We start from the raw sequence: 21,299 nt of genomic DNA, 5'->3' as shown, positions 1-21,299 counted from the left end.
GCAGGCGGTGGGGCCGGTGCGCCCGGGCGCGCGGGGAGGCTGCGGGCACGCGCCCTCGCGCGCCCGCAGCCCCGCCGCCGGGGCCTGCAGCCTCCGGGGCCTCCCCGAGAGCCGGATCCAGCCAGCAGCTCGAGCCGGCGACCGGGGTCCCGCGGGCGGAAGTGCGGAGCGCGGCGGGGGAGGAGGCTGCGGGCTGGGGGTTGGGATTCCCTCCCCGCCCGAGCGCGGACGCCCGGCCGCCGCCGGCCCTTTTTTGGCTCTGAGGGAGATCAGCAGGGTAGGGCCGCTGCTTTGGGGGAGCGCGGCTGAGCCGCCGCCGGCAGCAGGAGGAGGGGCCGCCAGACTGGCCGGGCGAGCGCGGGAGCGGGAGCGGGCGGCCCTTCTGCTCCCCGCGCCTCCAGGCCGCCATCCCTGTGCGCGCAGCCCCCGGAACCCGGCGGGAAGCCCCGCGTCGGGCGCCCCAGCCATGTCGGCGGAGGAGATGGTGCAGATCCGCCTGGAGGACCGCTGCTACCCGGTGAGCAAGAGGAAGCTCATCGAGCAGAGCGACTACTTCCGCGCCCTCTACCGCTCCGGCATGCGCGAGGCCCTGAGCCAGGAGGCCGGCGGCCCGGAGGTGCAGCAGCTGCGCGGCCTCAGCGCGCCGGGCCTGCGGCTCGTGCTGGACTTCATCAACGCCGGCGGCGCCCGCGAAGGCTGGCTGCTGGGCCCGCGGGGGGAGAAGGGCGGGGGGCTGGAGGAGGAGGAGGAGATGGACGAGGTGAGCCTGCTGTCCGAGCTCGTGGAAGCGGCCTCCTTCCTGCAGGTCACGTCCCTACTGCAGCTGCTGCTGTCCCAAGTGCGGCTCAACAACTGCCTGGAGATGTACCGCCTGGCGCAGGTGTACGGGCTGCCCGACCTGCAGGAGGCCTGCCTTCGCTTCATGGTAGTGCACTTCCACGAGGTGCTGTGCAAGCCCCAGTTTCACCTTCTGGGGTCTCCTCCCCAGGCCCCCGGGGACGTCAGCCTGAAGCAGAGGCTGAGGGAGGCCCGGATGACTGGAACTCCTGTCCTGGTGGCCCTGGGGGACTTCCTGGGAGGACCCTTGGCCCCGCACCCCTACCAGGGCGAGCCCCCATCCATGCTCAGGTACGAAGAGATGACTGAGCGTTGGTTCCCGCTGGCCAACAACCTTCCTCCCGACCTGGTGAACGTCAGGGGTTATGGGTCCGCCATCCTGGACAACTACCTCTTCATAGTGGGCGGGTACAGGATCACTAGTCAGGAGATCTCCGCTGCACATTCCTACAACCCCAGCACCAACGAGTGGCTCCAGGTGGCCTCCATGAACCAGAAGAGGTAAGTGCCCTGCAGAGGGCCGCTGCTTTCTCCTCCATTCACATGTTCATTATTCATTCCCCGTCTTTACTGAGCCGTCAGGGAGATTGCCTGGTGGTGGGAATGACATCTCTGGAGTTTGGTGGCTTTGACCCTGACAGAGTGCCTGGTGAACTTAGAACTTAAAAGAGGAAGTCCCAATGAGGTCAACTAGCAGAGTGGTTTTCTTACAGGTATTGGGCCTTTAGGCAAAACTGCTTTCTTTGCCTCCATTATCCCAGTGGGGGAAAAAAAGATGTTGCGGTTTCCAAGAAGGATACTTTAAAAGAAAACTGCTTTGTTTTCACTTTTTTTTTTCAGTTTTTAGGATCTGATCCTGATTATGATGGCACACTGGACAGTGTGTGACACTGACTTTAGGGGATGTTTTGTTGGGTACAAGTCAGTGATCAGGAGATAATCATTAGAAAGTGATTGATGGTTGCCATGTAGGACCTCCTTTCTTATTTATTATCTTCTCTTTTGCTTCTTACTTTTTTCCCAGACAGGCATCGTCGTTGACCCAAAGCTTGATCCTGGCAATGGTCAACTGCAGAATTGGAGTATTTCCACCCACTCCAACCTTCTCCCTTTCTGTCCTGCAAATCTCTCCAGCCATGAACATGGGTAACTTGAAGAAAGAAAAGGAGAATCTTAGGGGGTGGGGAAGTAAGGAAAGGAGTCTTGAAAGGAATATGAAAACAAGAGCAAAGAGCCAATAAAAGAAAAGTTTGTAGGAAATAAAAGTGGTGGGGTCCAAGACACCTCAGAGCCATTCAGAGGTGTGGAGAAGAATCAATGTATCCTCAAAAGACAGGATACCCTTTCTTTCTGTTCACTTGTTCCTGTCTCAAGGCTCATCAGGGTCCCTACGCTGACATGTGGAACAAGGAGTTGAGGGACTCACAGCTAGGCAAAGTCTCAGCAGCAGTGGGGAATCCTTTATTCATAGATACTTGACTTAAGGGTCTGCCTGGCCCGGAGAGTATTTAGGGAACATTGGCTTCATTTCTACTATAATATAAAATTCATTTTGGAAAGTATGCTTCTTTCCTGATAAAAATAATACAAGTTAGGGAAAACTGGAAAAATGCAAAAGAAAGAAGCAGAAAGACTTTCACTCCTACATCCTCCTCCTAAAGGCAGGTTGGCAGTATTTTCTTTTTAACTCTGCCCCCCTCCCTGAGACAGAGATTCAAGCTGTCACCCTGGGTAGAGTGCCCTGGCGTCATAGCTTACATCAACCTCCAACTTGGGCTCAAGCGATCTTCTTGCCTCAGTTTTTTCTATTTTTACTAGAGACGGTGTCTGGCTTTTGCTCAGGCTGGTCTCGAACTTGTAAGCTCAAGCAATCCACCTGCCTCAGCCTCTCAGAGAGCTAGGATTACAGGCATGAGCTACCGCGCCTTGCCAGGTTGGCAATATTTTCTTCTAGCCCCTTCCTTATGCATTAATTACACTGTTGAGATGATATTATATTAAAATTTGGTATCAGAACTTTTTTTGTGAGACAGAGTCACTCTGTCACTCCAGGTATGCCACCTTCAGTAGAATGTGGTGGCATCATAACGCACAGCAACCTCAAACTCTTGGGCTTAAGTGATCCACTTGCTTCAGCCTCCCAGAGTGCTAGGATTACAGGCGTTTCCCACTGCACCCCAGTCAGAAGTGTCTTTATTAAACACATTCTAAGAGCTTTCATTGAAAGAACAAAGAAGCTTTTAGTAGTTATGGGTAGTTCTTACCTTAAGGATGGTGGCCCTGAGTTCTCCTTTTCAACACGTGTTTAGTGACATCCGTATTCCATGTGCTATCCTTTGCTTCACTACTCTGAGCACCTCACAGAGTCCTTTTTCTTCAGAAACCCTTGGTTATCTTCATCTTTTTTTCTAAGAATGCCTTTTCTTTTTTCTATTTTTCTTTTTTTTTGAGACAGCCTCAAGCTGTCACCCTGGGTAGAGTGCTGTGGCATCATAGCTCACAGCAACCTCCAACTCCTGGGCTCAAGCGATTCTCCTGCCTCTGCCTCCCAAGAAGCTGGGGCTACAGGTGCCCGCCTCAACTATCAGCTATTTTTTTTGGTTTCAGCAGTTATTATTCCTTGGCGGGCCCATGCTGGATTCGAACCCACCAGCTGAGGTGTATGTGGCTGGCGCCTTAGCCGCTTGAGCCACAGGTGCTGAGCCTAAGAATGCCTTTTCTATTCTCTCCAAGAATAAAAGCATTCATATAATACATTCTTCTTAGAAAAACTGCAAATTGACACAAAGAACTACAGAATAAAAAGCATACGTGTATCTACAGATATATGTTATATTTGCGTATTATAAAGGTATAAACATTTATATTTGTAAACTGTATATATACTTACATAAATACGATTGACACTTAAACAGCATGAGGGTTAGAGGCACTGACCCCCACACAGTCAAAAATCCACATATAACTTTTGTTACCCCCAAAACTTAACTACTTACAACCTGCTGTTGACTGGAATCCTTACTGGTGACATAAACAGTTGTTTAACACATTTTGTATATGTATCGTATATACTGTATTTTTACAGTAAAGTACACTAGGGCAAAGAAAATGTTTTTATGAAAATCATTAGGAAGAGAAAATATTTTTAATTGTAGGTGGAAGTGGATCATTCTACAGGCCTTCATTTTTTTTCGTGTTGAGTAGGCTGAGGAGGAGGAGAAAGAGGAATGGTTGGCCTTTGTCTCTGGGGTGGCAGAGGTGGAAGAAAATCTGTGTATAAGTGGACCCCTGCAGTTCAAACCCATATTTTTTTCAAGGTTCAACTATATAAGTTTGTTGATAGTGCTTAAAACAACTGGGAAAAATATATACATATGTTCATATGCATGTGGGGGTGTGTATCACCTTATCCATATTTATTTTCACTCTAAAATTGGCTATGTTAATTATTATGGCACTTGGTATTTCCGCTTAACAGTATACTGTATCTGAGAGTTTCTTCTGAGTTAGCAAATGTAGATCTAGTTTAGGCTAGTTAACAGCTGTGTAGCATTCCAACCTATGGCTGCACATTATTAGCATTTCCCTTTTCCATGAACATTTAGGTCGCTTCCATCCATCATTATAAACAATGCTATATTGAACATCCTGGAGTGTGTGTAACTTAGTAAGTAGGCATATGTGAATTCCATATGTCAAATTCCTGGGTAGGTGGAGCAAAGTGTGCCTGATTAAATTTTGATAGCTCCTGCCAAATCACCCAAAACATTGTTCTAATTTCCTCTTGCATCAACGGTGTCTGAGCTTGCCAGTCCTATGTCTTCTTGCCAAAACAAGATAGTATCGTCTTTTTTTTTTTTTTTTCCGTATCTGTTGGGCAAAAAACACTGATGTGATTTTTCCTGATTAGAAGAGAAATTATTCTTTTCATGTTTCTTGGCCATTTGTATTTCTTTTGTAAATGGTCTTCTCTGGTTTTCTAAACATTGGCATATCTTTTTCACATTCATTTTGGAAGCTCTAAATATATATACCGATATTAATCTCTTATCTGTTATGTAATTTGCATACATTTCCCCATGCTTCTTTTTTCTGTAGGGTTCAAAAATGAAGTCCCAAAGTGGCCAGGCAGGTAAAGTTAGTTGAGTAGAGTGGTGGGTGGAGTTATGGCGAACCCGAGCACTAGGGCGCCATCTATCGGCCACAGCTAGTTATTTCCAAGTGGGAGTGAGGGAGTGGCGTTGCCATAGGTCCAAATATTACAGTTTTTAAATGTTGGCTGCTTACTCCATTTACAAAATAAATAATCATCAACAACAAAGACCTTGTAGACCGAACAAAAACCTTGTAGCCCTGACCTTGTGAGCACCAGTTTTGAACTTTGGGTTTATACTGTATTCTTGTATGAAGAAGTTTTAATTTTTTGGTAGGCAGATTTGTCATGTGTATCCTCTGAGTTTTGTCTCCTACATGGGAAAGGTTTCTACAAGCCAAAAGTATACAAATACTCATCTGTATCAAATTCTACTTTTGTTTGTTTGTTTCAGAGTCTCTCTTGCCCTAGATAGAGTACAATGGAATCACAGCTCACCACAACGTCAAGCTCTTGGGCTCAAGTGAGCCCCTTGTCTTAGCCTCCTGAGTAGCTGGAACTATAGGTGCCAGCGTGATGCCCAGCTAGTTTTGGTATTTTCGGTAGAGATGGGGTCTCACTCTTGCTCTGGGTGGTCTTGAACTCCTGAGCTCAGGTGATCCACTTATCTTGGCTTCCCAGAGTGCTAGGATTACAGGAGTGAGCTGTGCACCTGGCATGTATCAAGTTCTATTACTTTTATATTGTTATCTTTTTACATTTAGATCTGAGTCTGTCTGGGATTTATTTTCATGTAAGGTATAGTGTAAAGTTACAAAATTCTTTTTCCTGAATGTCTCAATAGCCCCTGATTCTTCACATTGTGATTTGAAAATAAATTGTCCTGTGTTGATTTTTCCTGTCAACAAATTGTCAGATTGTTCATTCCCGCATTTATAACACATCTTAAAATTATTATAACAACTTGGCAATGTATTTTATTGTCCGATAGAACTAAGGCCCTTTTGTTCTGTTTTGTTTTAATTCCCTGGCTATTTTTTGTCCTTTTTCTCCTTCAGATAAATTAACTTCAGAATCATCTTGTTGCTGCAGTGGCTCACGCCTGTAATCCCAACACTCTGGGAGGCTGAGGCAGGAGGATCACTTGAGGTCAGGAGTTCAAGCCAGCCTGAGGTAGAGGGACCAAAAGAGAAAAAAAACCTCTACCAAAAACAGAAAAAAAAGTAGCCAGTCGTGGTAGCAGGTATAGTCCCAGCTACTCTAGAGAGACTGAGACTGAGAGATGGCTTCAGCCCAGGAGCTTGTAGTGAGCTATGATGATACTATGGTACTCTAGCTGGGTGACAGAGCAAGACTGTCTCAAAAAAAAAAAAGGGCGGCGCCTGTGGATCAGTGAGTAGGGCACCGGCCCCATATGCCGAGGGTGGCGGGTTCAAACCCAGCCCCGCCCAAACTGCAACAAAAAAATAGCTGGGCGTTGTGGCGGGCGCCTGTAGTCCCAGCTGCTTGGGAGGCTGAGGCAAGAGAATCGCTTAAGCCCAAGAGTTAGAGGTTGCTGTGAGCCATGTTGACGCCGTGGCACTCTACCCGAGGGCGGTACAGTGAGACTGTGTCCCTACAAAAAAAAAAAAAGTTACCAAGTCCTGTTTGGATTACATTGTATTTATAGGTTAATTTAGGTGAGGACAGTTTTATAATACTTTAACCAGAAAAATGATTTGTTTTATGTATGTAGGTCTTTTGGGTTTTTAGGAAAGGTTTCCTTTATTATCATCAGATAGTCTGTATATTTTTTATTAGGATCATTATTATTATTATTATTTGAGACAGAGTTTTACTCTGTTGCCCTCAGTAGAGTGCTATGACATTATAGCTCACAGCAACCTCAAAGTCTCTTGGGCTTAAGTGATTCTCCTGCCTCAGCCTCTTGAGTAGCTGGGATTACAGACGCCTGCCACAATGCCCAGCTATTTAATTTAGTGACGGGGTGTTGCTCTTGCTCAGGCTGGTCTCAGACTCCCAAGCTCAAGCAATCTATCTGCCCACCTCGGCCTTCCAGAGTGCTGGGATTACAGGTCTGACCCAGCAATTTTGTAATTATCGTTTTTTCCTAAACAGATTTTCTTTCTCTTATATTTTCTAACTGATTATTTTACCTTTATCTCCCTCATGCTTTGCCTCGGGTCTGATGTGAGCTTTCCCAGGTGTTCTTTTCTGAACTCTCATTTGGGCTAAATGTTCCAACGCTGTGTTCTGCTAGCTTCTCATGCCCCCCCCTCCCCCCGCCTTGAATTGAAATTCTCTCTTTATGTTGTCTCTGCTTTCTGACGGATCGGGGACTAGGACTTACTCAATGTGTATATTTGTTCCTGCCACTGACAAGGAGTAGGTGCTTCAAATACATGTGTTTGTTTTTCTTTTTATTATGAAATATATTTTTACATTATTGTAAAAAAGTGAATGTATAAATTTATATTCTTCTTTGTAACATTCTCGTGAACCTTTTTATCTTGTAATGCTCATTATGCGTATTTAGAGTAGCAGAGTAGTAATAGATAGCATTTAACTGAGCATTTAGCTCTGTTCTAGTGCCTAGTACCTTGCGTGTATTATCTCTGTTCCTCGCAAGGGCTCTGTTAGGCAGGTTCCCATTTTACAGAGTCACCAAGTGAGGTGCAGAAAAGTTAGGTAAATCGCTCAGTGTGGTTATGCTTACCGTAGCCACAATGTAAATGTCCATTGAGTAGTTATGACTGTTTCAGTCATTGGCAAGTTTTGGTTTATCAACTTGCAGTGGCCATCTGCATACAGAATAGTTCACTCTTTTTTTTATTTTTTGTAGAAACAAGGTCTCTGTGTTGCCCAGGCTGGTCTTGAGCTCCTGGGCTCAAGCATTTCTCCTGAGACTCCCAAAGTGCTGGGATTACAGGTGTCAGTGGATATGCCAGCCTCCCTCTTTTTTGGAAGGCGATTTCCTTCCAAGAAGTAGAGCACAGATACTGTGTGGTACTGTTCTGCTTTCAAAATTTCATCATGTCAGCCCAGCCTCACCATAGCCTTTACATCCACATTCTTCTAGTCGCTATTGGATATACAGAAACATCCCACAGCTGCCTTTAAGAAGTGTAACGTTAGGCCAGGGGTGGTGGCTCATACTTATAATCCTAGCACTCTGGGAGGCCGAGGTTTGCTTGAGCTCAGAAATTCGACACCATCCTGCCTAAGAGTGAGAACCCATTTCTACTAAAAATAGAAAAACTAAGTGGGCATCATGGTGGGCGCCTGTAGCCCAGCTACTCAGGAGGCTGAGACGAGAGGATCTCTTGAGTGCAAGAGCTTGAGGTTGCTGTGAGCTTGGCTGATGCCACAGCACTCTACCAAGGGTGACAGAGTGAGACTCTCTCTCAAAAACAAACAAAAGGAGTGTAACGTTAAGTTTAATGAGACAAAAATAAAATTTAATGTGGGATTACTCCTCGATGAGCAGTCTAATACAGGTTCTGTACTGGAAGAAACTTGGAACTTTGAGTAAGAAAAGACAGGTTTTGGTGTCTGGCTACACAGAATTGTACACCTACCTAGATTCACCTTTGTTAGAGATTGCCCTTGGGACTAGTCAGTGGTTTTAGTTTGATAATGGCGTCCAAAGGAGAGCAGCTCACTTGCCCCAGGGACCGAACTGAGCAGTGATTCAGAATCTTAAAAAGCAGGAGCTCAGGAATCGAGAGATTTAATAAAGCCTTTTGCACCCTGGAGAAAAAAGGTGCTGTAAGATCACTGATGGGTGAAAAAAAAGTTTTGTGCTGTGCCCCTATGTTTAACAATGGCAACATGAGCACACAGCACTCGTGGAGAGGGCACTTTGAAGTCCAGGTATCCTGATGGGATCTCTTGAGTTGTCAGGATGTGACTCTTCACGTGTAAAAGCTCGTTTATGTGACCACAAAATCGCTTGACTTCTCTCCTTGCTTTAGTTAGTGATAACTTGCTGGAACTGGCCACTGTTGTGGCAGTTGGTTCGTGAATGCTTTGCCTCTGGTTTCTTTCATTGACCTACACTTTTGCTCTGAAAATGGATTTGGGGCGAGTCCTCCTGTTCTGTGTGTGAGTATAGCAAGGCCGGGAGAGTGACTCCTGGCAGAGGTGAGGTCATGGTTGTCAGCCTTAGCCTTTCCCGAGGTGCTGCTTATCCTCTTGGCCAAAACTTAACAATTTCAGAGCATTTCTAGATTCATGAAACCCTTGAGAGCTTTTTTCCTCTACATCCTCTGTGGTTAATGTTGCAGTGGAGCCCGGGAATAATTTGTACAAAGGAAAGAAAACTGTCTGTCTATTTATTCCCCACCCCCAACTTAACTTTGGCCAACAGTTTAAATCGTTTTTGTGTTTTTGCTTTTTTGATTTCTCAGAGGTGGTTGTAGGTACTGACAACGACTATGTCTGTTTCCTAATTTTTCCTCTTAGCCCCGTCCTCATCCCAGGGGAGGTTAATACTCAGGGAAATGGCAGAAGGCAAGCAAAGGGGAAGGAGGAAATAGAAGGATCTAAATGGTTCACAGACTGCACGGTCATCTTCTAAGTGGCTGAGACGGGACTTGTGGAAGGATCTGGGCATGTCACTGTCATTTTTACTCTGATAGTAAAAAGCTGCTCTGAGTAGGAAGTTCTACCAATGGTTTGCATTTCTTGAGTTTTTACCCTGGGCCAGGTATTGTGGTTACTGTTTTAGGTGTCACGTATATTTCATGCTCACAACATCTCCTACAAGATAAGTATTATTATTAGCCCCATTTCCCCAAAGAGCGCACTGAGGCCCAGGAAGTTTCTTTTTTTTTTTTTTAATTTGGCCGGGGCTGGGTTTGAACCCGCCACCTCCGGCATATGGGACCGGCGCCCTACCCGCTGAGCCACAGGCGCCGCCCAGAGGCCCAGGAAGTTTAATTACCTCCCATGTAATCACAGGGCGAGGCTCTAAGCTGCTCAGACCTCTGGGATCCTGCCTCCCTACAGGTGTATCAGCTGGTGTTAATCATTCATACCTGTGCACGGGTATTTATCATGTTTCATGTTAGTTTTTGTTCTTTGGTTATTTTGGATTTTTGGTTTCTTTTAGAGACAGAGTTTTGCTCTGTCTTGCCCATGCTAGAGTATAGTCATCATAGCTCACTGGGCTTAATTCCTGGGCTGGAGTGATTCTTCTGCTCAGCCTTCTGAGTAGCTGGGACTACAGGTGTGCACCACCATATTCAGCTAATTTTTTTTTTCTTTTGAGACAGATTCTGTTTCAGTTGTCCCAGGTAGAGTGCCGTGGCTTCATTATAGCTCACAGCAACCTCAAGCCATTCTCTTGTCTCAGCCTTCCCAGTAGTGCCTACCACAATGCCTAGCTGATTTTTCTATTTTTAGTAAAGACAGGGTCTTTCTCTTCCTCAGGCTGCTCTTGAACTCCTGAACTCAAGCAATCCATGTGCTTTGGCCTCCCAGAGAGCTAGGATTACAGGCATGATTACTGTTCCTGAAACAGCTAATTTTTTAAAAATTTTATTTTTAACAGGAACAAGTTCTTATTATGTTGCCCAGGCTACTCTTCAACTCCTGGCCTCAGGCAATCCTTCTGCCTTAGCCTCCCAAAGTGCTGAGATTATAGGCATGAAACTTACCATGTTACTTAGCTTTTAAGTATTTAAAGAGCCTTTTATTTCTTATAAGTGAAGTTGAAATTTGACTGCTGTTTTGTCTAATTGTTCTCACATTTCTATTTGTTGCAAGTAAATCAGGTATATAGCTATAACAAATGGCTTGTTATTTGGCTTTAAAATTCATTTTGCCTCCTGAATGTAGAATGTCAGGGGTCAGTATTAAGAAAACACTGTTGAGATGATAATTTTAAAAAGCAGTTGGTAGCTCAGATTTATACCTTTATCATTCAGGAGGTGAAGGGTGGAAAAGTCATTTTCAGAAAGCAGGCGATGAGGCACCAAGCGGTGAGAATTTGTGTATGAGAGAGCACTTTGTATAGAAGTTCCAGAGTACATCATGGCCAGTAAACATTGCAGTCAACAAATAAGAAACCAGCCTTCGGGGTTAAGAAATTTAGACTAATGGACTGGGTGCTCATAGCTCAATGGTTAGGGCGCTGGCCAAATGCTTTAGGGCTGGGGGGTTCGAACCCGGCCCAGGCTGCTAAACAAACAAAAAAATAGCCGGACGTTGTGGCAGGTGCCTGTAGTCCCAGCTACTTGGGAGGCTGAGGCAAGAGAATTTCTTGAGCCCAAGAGTTTGAGGTTGCTGTAAGCTGTGACGCCACGGCACTCTACCAAGGGTGACAAAGAGAGACTGTCTCAATAAAAAAAACTAAACAAAACAAAAAACGAAATGTAGACTAATGACACACAGAGCAGCATTCCCTAGCATGCCAATAGGAAATGACCTCTTTCTGCAAGTATGTCCTTTTCAGCTCCTACTGTATGACAGATACTGTGCTCTTTTTATCCCTACTTCACAGATGGGAACACTGAGGCACAGATGAACAGATTCAGTAATTTGTCCAAGGTCACATAGCTATTGATGGCGGAGGGGGGTCTGAGATTTCCCCATGCGAGCTTGGGCTTGTAAACTGTAGTAGTGCGCCTCTAACAAATGGTCTGTTTTTAGGTGGCAATTTCATCTTAAAATAAATTCAACATTAAAAAGTGTTTCCTGGCTCAGTACCCACATCTCAGAGGTTAGGGCCCCGGCCGCATATAGGGGCTGGTGGTTTCAAACCCGGTCTGGGTCTGCTAAACAACAATGACAATAGCAACAAAAAAATAGCCAGGCGTTGGGGTGGGCGCCATAGTCCCAGCTACGTGGGAGGTTGAGGCAAAAGAATAGCTTAAGCCTAAGAGTTTGAGGTTGATGTGAGCTGTGATGCCACGGCACTCTACCAAGGGTGACATAGTGAGACTGTGGCTCAAAAAAAAAAAAAGTGTTTGCCTTCAAGTGAATTTGAGCACACTGGGGTCGGGAGAGATCAAATTGTTTACTTTTAACTGCCTATTCATTCAGAGTCAAAAAGAAGCCCCTTACATGTTTGCTTAGGACAAATGGTTATACTGGGTAAATACTGAATACTGTTTTCATCTTACAAAATTTACTATCTATCTGTGTACCTTTGGAGAGTAAAAACAAATTGTGGGCTGGTAAAATTTAGTGCTTATTTACAAGATTTATTTCCTTTGGTTCCCTAAATTTGCACACACAGAGAGGGCATCCTGGTTGGATTTTAAGGACCATTGGCAGCAGAAAGGTAAGCAGCATGAATCAGGGACCCCCCAGTAACTGCCACCCTGGTGAAGTCTGTTGGCATGAAAAATTGAGTGGCTGGCTGGGTTTAATGGACAGGAAGGGGCTCTTGATGAAGAATACTCTATTTGACCTGTGACAAAAACACAGTTAAGGCCGGGCGTGATGGCTCATACCTATAATCACAGCACTCTGGGAAGCTGAGATGGATGGATTGCCTGAGCTCAGGAGTTCGAGACCAGCCTGAGCAAGAGGGAGACCCCATCTCTAAAAATTGCTGGAGCATTGTGGCGGGCGCCTGTAGTCCCAGCTACTTGGGAGGCTGAGGCAAGAGAATCGCTTCAGCTCAGGAGTTTGAGGTTGCTTTGGGCTGTGACACGACTGAACTCTACTGAGGGTGACAAAGTGAGACTCTGTCTCAAAACAAAAACAAAAACCCATGAATGTTTAAATAGAAACATGATAGGAACATTTTAAGAAAATCTTAATTCTTTAGGAAGTGGCTATCACTAATATAGTTTCTGTACATAGCATAATGCAACAATTTATTGAGCACTGTTCAGAGATTACACATGGACTGCTTGTTCAGGCTGTTTCTTAATCACCCTCTTAGATATTATACTTTGTGTGTAGCCTCTACTTTCATTCTTTCTTAGGATATTGTTTGGAATTTCCAAAGAGATCATTGTGTTGGAGTCAGATGTGGCCTCGAAATTCACTTCATCTAGCAACTTTATTTCAAATACTTGAAAACTGAGAAATTTTAGTGATGGTATCTTATATGTTTAGTACTTTCCAATAAAGTATTTGATTTAGACATCTGGACTACCTTAGGGTGGCTCTTATCCCCATTTCAGAGATGAGGACATGAAGTTATTGAGCCAGGGTCACATAGCAGAGCTGGGCCTGGGACCTGCGTCTCCTGATTTGTGCCCAGGTCCTTACCTGTGATACTAAGCTGGTGCTCAGACTCTTATGAATTTTAGACTGTACTTACCGCAGCAGGCTGACCCAACACTCCTGAACATTTAGCCTCTGGCTTTCAAAGGACCAATTACTTCCCTGTATGCTTCACTGTTTGAAACAATTTAATTTTGGCCTACTTTTCAGTTCAAAAGTCCTGTGACTTCCCTAGCATCTGAAGTTGATGAACAGCATTTAATTCCACACTGACTGTGGGGCTTGAAGCCAATACATTTCTCTTTTTAAAGTGATTTAATATTATGATAGGCTGGATGTAGTGGCGCATGTCTATAATCCTAACCGCTGGGGGTAGTTGAAGGACCTGGATTGCTTGAGCTCACCAGTTTGAGACCAGCCTGAGCAAGAGGGAGACCCTGTCTCTCCTTAAAATAGAAAAATTAGCTGGGTGTTATGGCGGGTGCCTTTAGTCCCAGCTACGTGGGAGGCTGTGGCAGGAGGATCACTTGAGCCCAGAGGTTTGAGGTTGCTGTGAACGAGACTGATACCATGGTACTCTAGCTTGGGGAACAGAATGAGACTCTGTCTCAAAAAAAGAAAGTTATTTGATAGTATGATAGATGAGTGTTTGTTGATATGCATGAATGCTCTAGGAATGCTGGGTCAAAACATTTTCAACTGTCTTATGTGCTATGAAGCAGGGCCTGTGGTAGAGGGGTCTCCCATACCACCCGTTAGTAACCAGCCTTTGCATCTGCCTGGGAAGGCAGCACCGGTGTGTGCCTAAGGTGGGACCTTCCCACTTGGTCGGAAGAATGAGATAACCATTCTGAGAGGAGAAAGACAAGGGGTGACTGGGTGCCTTCCTTCCTTACCAATTACACCTGTCCCTGAATGAAAGTATTGAGTTTAGTGTATAAAAATTGTCTTTGGTTCCTGGCCTAAGGTAGAGCAAGGTTACTTCTTTTATGTGGAACTGCTTATCTTCAGTTACTAAGGTTTGGGCAATGTGCCATTCCTGTGACAACTTGGGGACAGGAGTTAAATTTGAGAAACCATCCTTTCATTCCTTTGTCCTCAGGCAGAATGGCCCCCAGCTTGAAGAGCTAATTTTCTTCACATCCCCAGCAGGGTCTGCACGCTAGTCATCCATGCCATCATCATCATCCTTCTTCACAAGCAGAGGAACTAACTTTGTGGGCCCTTGTGTCTCTCTTTCAGGTCTAACTTCAAGCTCGTGGCTGTTAATTCAAAACTCTATGCCATTGGTGGGCAGGCCGTTTCTAATGTTGAGTGTTACAATCCTGAGCAGGATGCATGGAATTTTGTGGCACCCTTACCGAATCCTCTGGCCGAGTTCTCTGCGTGTGAGTGTAAGGGGAAAATTTATGTCATTGGAGGATATACTACCAGAGGTAAGTGAATGGCCAATAAGCCATCTGCTTACGCGTAAGCTTCAGCAGCCTGGGAAGGGCCGGAGGGCGCCAGAGGAAACTCGGGTGTAAACACAAGTGTCACATTCTATGCACTGAATCCAATATACTTACATATCTGGAAGGAAGAGAGTCCTGTGTGACAGAAGTGGTTTGGACAGGAGGGGCCATTGGTGACCCTGTGTGAGCATGAAAATTGAATGGGTAGGGAAAGCTGTGAAGAAAAAATGTACAGTATTTTCTTTCTGCTTCTGGAAACCCAGCCTTGTGACGTGGCCAGGCCTGGTGTGTGAGGTTTGCTCCAGTCCCCCAGGTGCTCTCTGAGGTTGGGAGGTCTCCTGAGGAGCATTAGCCAGGTAACCCCTTCCTTCTTCCGAACCATACACCAGATCGCCCCTATTCAGCACTGTGGAGTTTGGTGCCAGAGCCTCCTGGCAGGTCTGGGTTTTCATTTTCTCTCTTTAAGACCACAAACACATCAGATGTAGGGTATAGGTTCCAGAAACCCAGCTCCAGGGCACTGTTCATATGTCACAGAAGGAATGAGAACATGATGGATACTAGAGAATTCTTTCCTGACCAGCAGTGGGAGGTGGTTGTGTTATTTATTATACTGCAAATGTGTGATCATTTTATAGTTAGAAATTTGGAAATAAAAACTTTCTCCAGCAAGTTTTAAACTGCTGTTTTTGGTAGGGAGTCACCTCAAGTAATGGCGATAGAAACATCGTGGTTGTGGGAAGGAAGCCGGTGGTGGACAGGCAGGCAGGGGTGTGCCTTCTTTCCTCCTCCCAAGTTATCTCTTATCCAAGGACATTTACTTCTGCTTTTTGTCTCTTTGACTGTATAGAACCCAGGACTTATAGGACAAAGTATAACTGGACTCTCAGGACCTTTGACCACATTAAAGCATTAGAGTTGCCCTCGTATCTGACATAATGAAATAACCTAGCACTCCTTCATGGTACAATGTGGGTAGGACACAGCATTCTAACCCTGGCCGATAACAAGTGTGGAGAAGACCCTGTTAGACCACAAGTGACCACATGTGACTTCATAAAGGGTAGAAATCTACATGTGAAAATAAGTGTTCAAATAGGTGACAGTTCCTTTTCACTATATCCAAATCTGGTTTTAAAAAGAAATTATTAGATTACATAATAGTTGTATATCTTTATTAGGGTATGTGTGATGTTTTGATGCAGATATACAATGTGAGTTAATGTTTCAGGGATTTTGTTATAGGAAAAAGTTAAATGTAAGGCATTCAATGAGCATCTGATTTTGTGTATGTGTCAATGAAAGATTTCTTTCTTTCTTTTTCTTTTTGTTTTTAAGATAGAGCCTTACTCTTTTGCCCAGGCTAGAGTGCCATGGTGTCAGCTTAGCTCAAAACATCAAAACAACCTCAAACTCCTGGGCTCAAGTGATCCTCTTGCCTCAGCCACCCAAGTAGCTGGGACTACATGCTCACGCCACCACACCAGGCTAATTTTTCTATTTTTCATGGAGACAGGTTTTGTTCTTGCTCAGGCTGGTCCTGAGCTCCTGAGCTCAAGGCATCTTCCTGCCTCAGCCTCTGAGAGAGCTAGGATTACATGTTTGAGCCACTATGCCTGGCCACAACAAAAAAGATTTTGATTGATACTTTTTGGAGTACCTCTTGTCATGGCGAGTATATTAGTTTACTGTGGCTGCCATAACAAATTAGCAGAGACTTGGTGTCCTAAAGCAACAGAAATGTATTCTGTCAGAAATCAAGGTGTCATCAGGATTGCGCACCTTCTGAAGACTCTAGGACAATTCTTTCTTGCTCAATTCCTGGTAGCTCTGGGTGTTCTTGGCTAGCGGCTGCATAATGCCGATCTCTGCCTCCTCCTCTGCGCCCACATCTTTCTCGTCTGTCTCTTACTAGGACACTTGTCATTGGATTTGGGGTCATCTCATTTCAGGATCCTTCATTACATCTTCAAAGACCCTTTTTTCCAAATAAGGTCCCATTCACAGGTGCCGGGAATTAGGAGGTGAACGTACCTGTTTAGGAGGCCGCCACTCAACCCACCACAGGTGATAGTTCATTTATGCACATAAGGAGAGGCAGTGATGAAGAGGAGTACATGGAAAGCCACGAGGCTGTCAAGTTTTTGTCACTTGTGAAGCTATTCCCAGTGTCTTTAGCGACTGTCCCCTGAAGATGATTGCTTTCTTTTTTAAACAAAAAAATTGAGAAAAAATGGAGACATGGCAGTCATTTCTTTTACTTCCAACACTGGTGTTCGGGTTGCAGTGACCAAGTTTATATTCTTAGAAGACTAAGGCACAGTGTCTCCCTCTGCCCCAGACTCCTGTGTGTGTTTGTACTTCCTGTCACCTCTCCTCTGTGTGCGTGTGTCCCAGGAAATTAAATAATACACGTATGCATGTTTCTACAAATTCTGATTTCTCCCTAGATTGAGTAACATAGGATGCATCCTGGGCCTGACATAATTCACGTTTTTTTTTTTAAGAAGAGTCTTATTTTGTCACCCTTGGCAGATTGCTGTGGCGTCATAGCTCACAGCAACCTCGAACTCTTGGGTTCAAGCGATTCTCTTGCCTCAGCCTGCAGGTGGCTGCCACACCACCTGGCTATTTTTTTTAAAGATGGGGTCTCCTTATTGTCCCCTCAATGAATCCCCAACAATAAAAAAAAAAAAAAAAGAAAATGTGTCAAACGGTCTATGAACCAAGTGTATGGTGCCCCATGATCATACTAATGTACACAGCTATGATTTAATAAAAAAAAAAAAAAAAGATGGGGTCTCATTCTTACCCAGGCTGGTCTCAAACTCAATGCACATGTCTCTTGATTTCTCTTTTACCCAGGAGCTGTTGAGTGCAGCCAGGCAGCACAATAACCTGAGGAGTACTCTGCTGGTAGATTTCCTAGTTTTTCCATGACCTTGGCTGAGCAAATGTTCTTTAGATTTGGCCTAGAAAACCCTTCTTGGGTGTTTTGTACCTTCACAAGCCACTGCTAATGTACCTTCTTCACTTGGGCCACCCACTGTGATTTCTCTCCTGGATTTCCTGACCAAAAGCCCACAATGGGACGGTTAGGTGATGTGGATGGATGGCTGTTTGTGTAAGGGCTGAAAACTAGTTTTCCAAGATGACAGAGCAGGACAGTTACTTGTATTCTGACGCTTTCTTTTGCTCTGCTGGGGTTTTTCCCCAACATTTTCTAATTAGTTCCTTGTATTTAAAACATGTCATAATGATTGTTACAAAAAAAGAAATCAGGACTTAAAGGTGGATTTTTTAGCCTGCTCATTCAAGTTAGACGAGACTCTTAAAATTTAGTAAATATTCATGATTTTTATGGTGGCCATTTGATTATTTTAGTTCATTGGCAGGCACTGAAGAAATTCAGTGAAATTCAATAGAAAGTAATATGTGTAGTAACCATCAAAGGCAGAGGACTGATTTGTGCAACTTCACAATCAACTTTAAATGAAAAAACAGAAAAGATGATTGCACCAACTCAAACTGCCTCATCATAGTCCGAGGCCTTGTTGAGTGAGGAGAAGAAACATTTTCAGGAGACCTGGAAAGACCTTCAGGCTGGGAACTGAGAAATATGTGAAAGCCTCACCAGAATGAATCCTTTTTTCATCCGGTGGGAAGCTAGGTCACTAAGGAGCACTTTTTGATACATTAGTGACCAAACTGTCCTTGGGCTATCTCCTAGAATGGTCTTTACCATAACAGCTGCAATGTAAAGAAATACGGACTGGTATTGGTGTGGCTGGCAATCAGAAGGACTGTTTTCTATTGCTGGAACAGATCTGAGATTTCTACAGGCCTGGGGACATGTGCACACAGGACTCGGTCTCTCTCAGACCTCTTGTAGGTCCTTTAGTTAGTACCAGATACGGTGTGAAGCTCCTTTCTCATTGCTAACGATGGCGGTGGGTGGGGGGGTGGTGGTGGTGGGGGGGGGGGCACGGTCCTCTATCTCAGGCAGAAGTCCTGAAGGAGGCATAAGCCTTTTGTGAAAATGCAGTATCTTCCTCTACCAGCTTCTGCAGCTGTTAAAATGCTATAGTCTGTAGTCGTATGCCAGTTCCCGAGCTGAGCTATCTTCCCCCACTGATAGCATTTATTGTTTAAAAAACGACAAATAGAAAGTTCATTCTTTGTATGACTCAGAGCATGTTTTTTCTTGCTGAGGCTAAATACTCATTTATTCTTCCCTAGAGGAGAAAAGAAAAAAAGCAATTAAAAAAGGCAAAGCAAAGCTAGGTGTTCTCAATTTCACAAGCCGTTTTCAAAAAGAGACTAAGCATTTTTCCTTACAGATAATTGCTATTGGCCAGGCATGGTGACGCACACCTGTAATTCCTTTGGGAGGCCACGGCAGGAGGATTGCTTGAGCCCAGGAGTTTGATATTAGAGTGGGCAGCGTTGGGAGACCCCCCTCTTGACAAAATATATTTAAAAAATTAGCTGAACAGGGTGGCGCCTGTGGCTCAGTGAGTGGGGCGCCCGCCCCATATGCCGAGGGTGGCGGGTTCAAACCCAGCCCCGGCCAAACTGCAACAAAAAAATAGCCGGGTGTTGTGGTGGGTGCCTGTAGTCCCAGCTGCTCGGGAGGCTGAGGCAAGAGAATCGCTTAAGCCCAAGAGTTAGAGGTTGCTGTGAGCCGTGTGACGCCACGGCACTCTACCCGAGGGTGGTACAGTGAGACTCTGTCTCTACAAAAAAAAAATTAGCTGAACATAGTGGCGTGTACCTGTAATCTCAGTCCCAGCTACTTGGGAGTCTGAGGCAAAAGGATCACTTGAAGCTAGCTGGGAGTTCAAAGCTGCAGTGAGGTCTGATCGTGCCACTGCACTCCAGCCTGGGTGATAGAGTGAGACCTGCCTATAAAAAAAAATAAAGGTGGCTTGGTGCCCGTAGGTCGGTGCTTAGGGTGCCGGCCACATACACTGGGGCTGATGGGTTTGAACCCAGCCTGGGCCTGCTAAACAATAATGACAACTACAATGAAAAAAAGCCAGGCATTGTAACAGGCACCTGTAGTCCCAGGTACTTGGGAGGTTGAGGCAAGAGAATCGCTTAGGACCAGGAATTTGAGGTTGCTGTGAGCTGTGATGCCACGGCACTCTACCGAGGGTGACATAATAAGACTCTGTCTCAAAAAAAAAAAAAAAAAAGAATTGCTATTAATTAAAAATAACACCTGAGCAACCTTTCATCTAGTCTGGCTTTTATCTGCACATCTCCATCTCTTGTGGAATGGGTAAGGGATAATGAGAAGGACCTTTGTAAATATCTCTCCTGTGTTAACAGTTGGGATAGAATTGCTTATTAGAAGGCCCAGGTGAGACTTTCTTGGATTTCTCCAGACTTATAACTTTGTATTCTAAAGCCTGCTTTGCTACATGTCATGATTTTTAGGACCAGCTGTCAAGAATAGATTCCCTCTTGGCCCAGTCTGTTCCATATTAAGTAATCAGTACTTCTGGGGGTATTGATGAGGGTTCTAAGGCTGTTGTTCTTTTTACATTGACCTGGTGTTTTGGAGGTGTGAGGGTACCAAGGAGAAGGGGCTGATTGCATTTAACTCTGCTCATTTCCCTAGCTGTACTGATTCTAAGGACTTGGAATCCTTAGATTCCAAGGAGGGGATGTGCCTAGGTGGGTGGGGATGAACGTAAATGTCTCTGCAGCTTCTGCTTTTCTGAAATAGTCTTCGTAAGGAAACAGTGCGCGCAGAGGTAGACACTTAGGCACAGCCAGGCAGTCACTGGCGTCCCTGGTGGCCGCGTCATCATCCGGCGTCTCTCTCTGTTGCAGACCGGAACATGAACATCTTGCAGTACTGTCCCTCCGCTGACGTCTGGACGCTCTTTGAAACGTGTGACGTCCACATTCGCAAGCAGCAAATGGTGTCCGTGGAGGAGACCATCTACATCGTCGGGGGGTGTCTGCACGAGCCGGGGCCCAACCGCAGGAGCAGCCAGAGCGAGGACACGCTCACCGTGCAATCCTACAACACCGTCACCCGGCAGTGGCTTTACCTCAAGGAGAACACGTCCAAATCGGGCCTCAACCTGACGTGCGCGCTGCATAACGACGGCATCTACATCATGAGCAGAGACGTGACCCTGTCCACCAGCTTGGAGCATCGCGTGTTCCTCAAGTACAACATCTTCGCAGATAGTTGGGAAGCCTTCCGGCGTTTTCCAGCCTTTGGACATAATTTGCTGGTTTCTTCTCTTTACCTGCCCAATAAAGCAGAGACATGACTGAATTGACTTAGTATTTAAAGGTAATCTGGTTCGAGACAAAAAAAAGTGATGTCCCATTTCTGGGGAGACTGATTTCTAAAGGGAAAATATGGGTGAAAGTCCATCACATGTATACACTAGTAGCTGTAAATAAGCTTACTTGAACTATTACTTGAAAACTTGTGGAAAAAAGAGACCAACTTTGTTATTTTTTAAATTATGGGAGCAAATCCATGATACTGTTGTCTCCAAACATGATATTCATGGGCCAATGTCTGAAGCCAATCATCAAAAAGTAGATTTATTGTGTCTGTGTGTGGTAAAGGGCCAAATGTCAGTAATTGGAATGAATGGTAAAGATGATTTGAAAACCTGTTTTCTTTAGGTCCCTTGAAATATGTGTATCATTGGTATCTTCAGTGAGTTTACTTGAGAAAAATGGCGTTGTTCTCACTC

The 21,299-nt window shown here is 45.0% G+C and overlaps 1 protein-coding gene across 1 annotated transcript; it reads left to right on the top strand.

Annotated features, from left to right (window-relative positions):
- Nucleotides 1-272: 272 nt before the first annotated feature.
- KLHL42 (kelch like family member 42) lies at nucleotides 273-20,877 on the top strand. Its single transcript, XM_053557202.1, has 3 exons — nucleotides 273-1,338; nucleotides 14,357-14,550; nucleotides 20,410-20,877. Exons 1-3 carry the CDS (start codon nucleotides 467-469, stop codon nucleotides 20,859-20,861), a joined length of 1,518 nt encoding a protein of 505 aa, XP_053413177.1. The 5' UTR covers nucleotides 273-466; the 3' UTR covers nucleotides 20,862-20,877.
- The last annotated feature ends 422 nt before the right edge of the window (nucleotides 20,878-21,299 follow it).

This window comes from Nycticebus coucang, chromosome 12 (genome assembly GCF_027406575.1).
Source record: "Nycticebus coucang isolate mNycCou1 chromosome 12, mNycCou1.pri, whole genome shotgun sequence".
In the NCBI taxonomy this organism is placed as follows: domain Eukaryota; kingdom Metazoa; phylum Chordata; class Mammalia; order Primates; family Lorisidae; genus Nycticebus; species Nycticebus coucang.
Note: the sequence above shows the minus strand (reverse complement) of the source record. Positions and strands in the feature narration are given on the sequence as shown.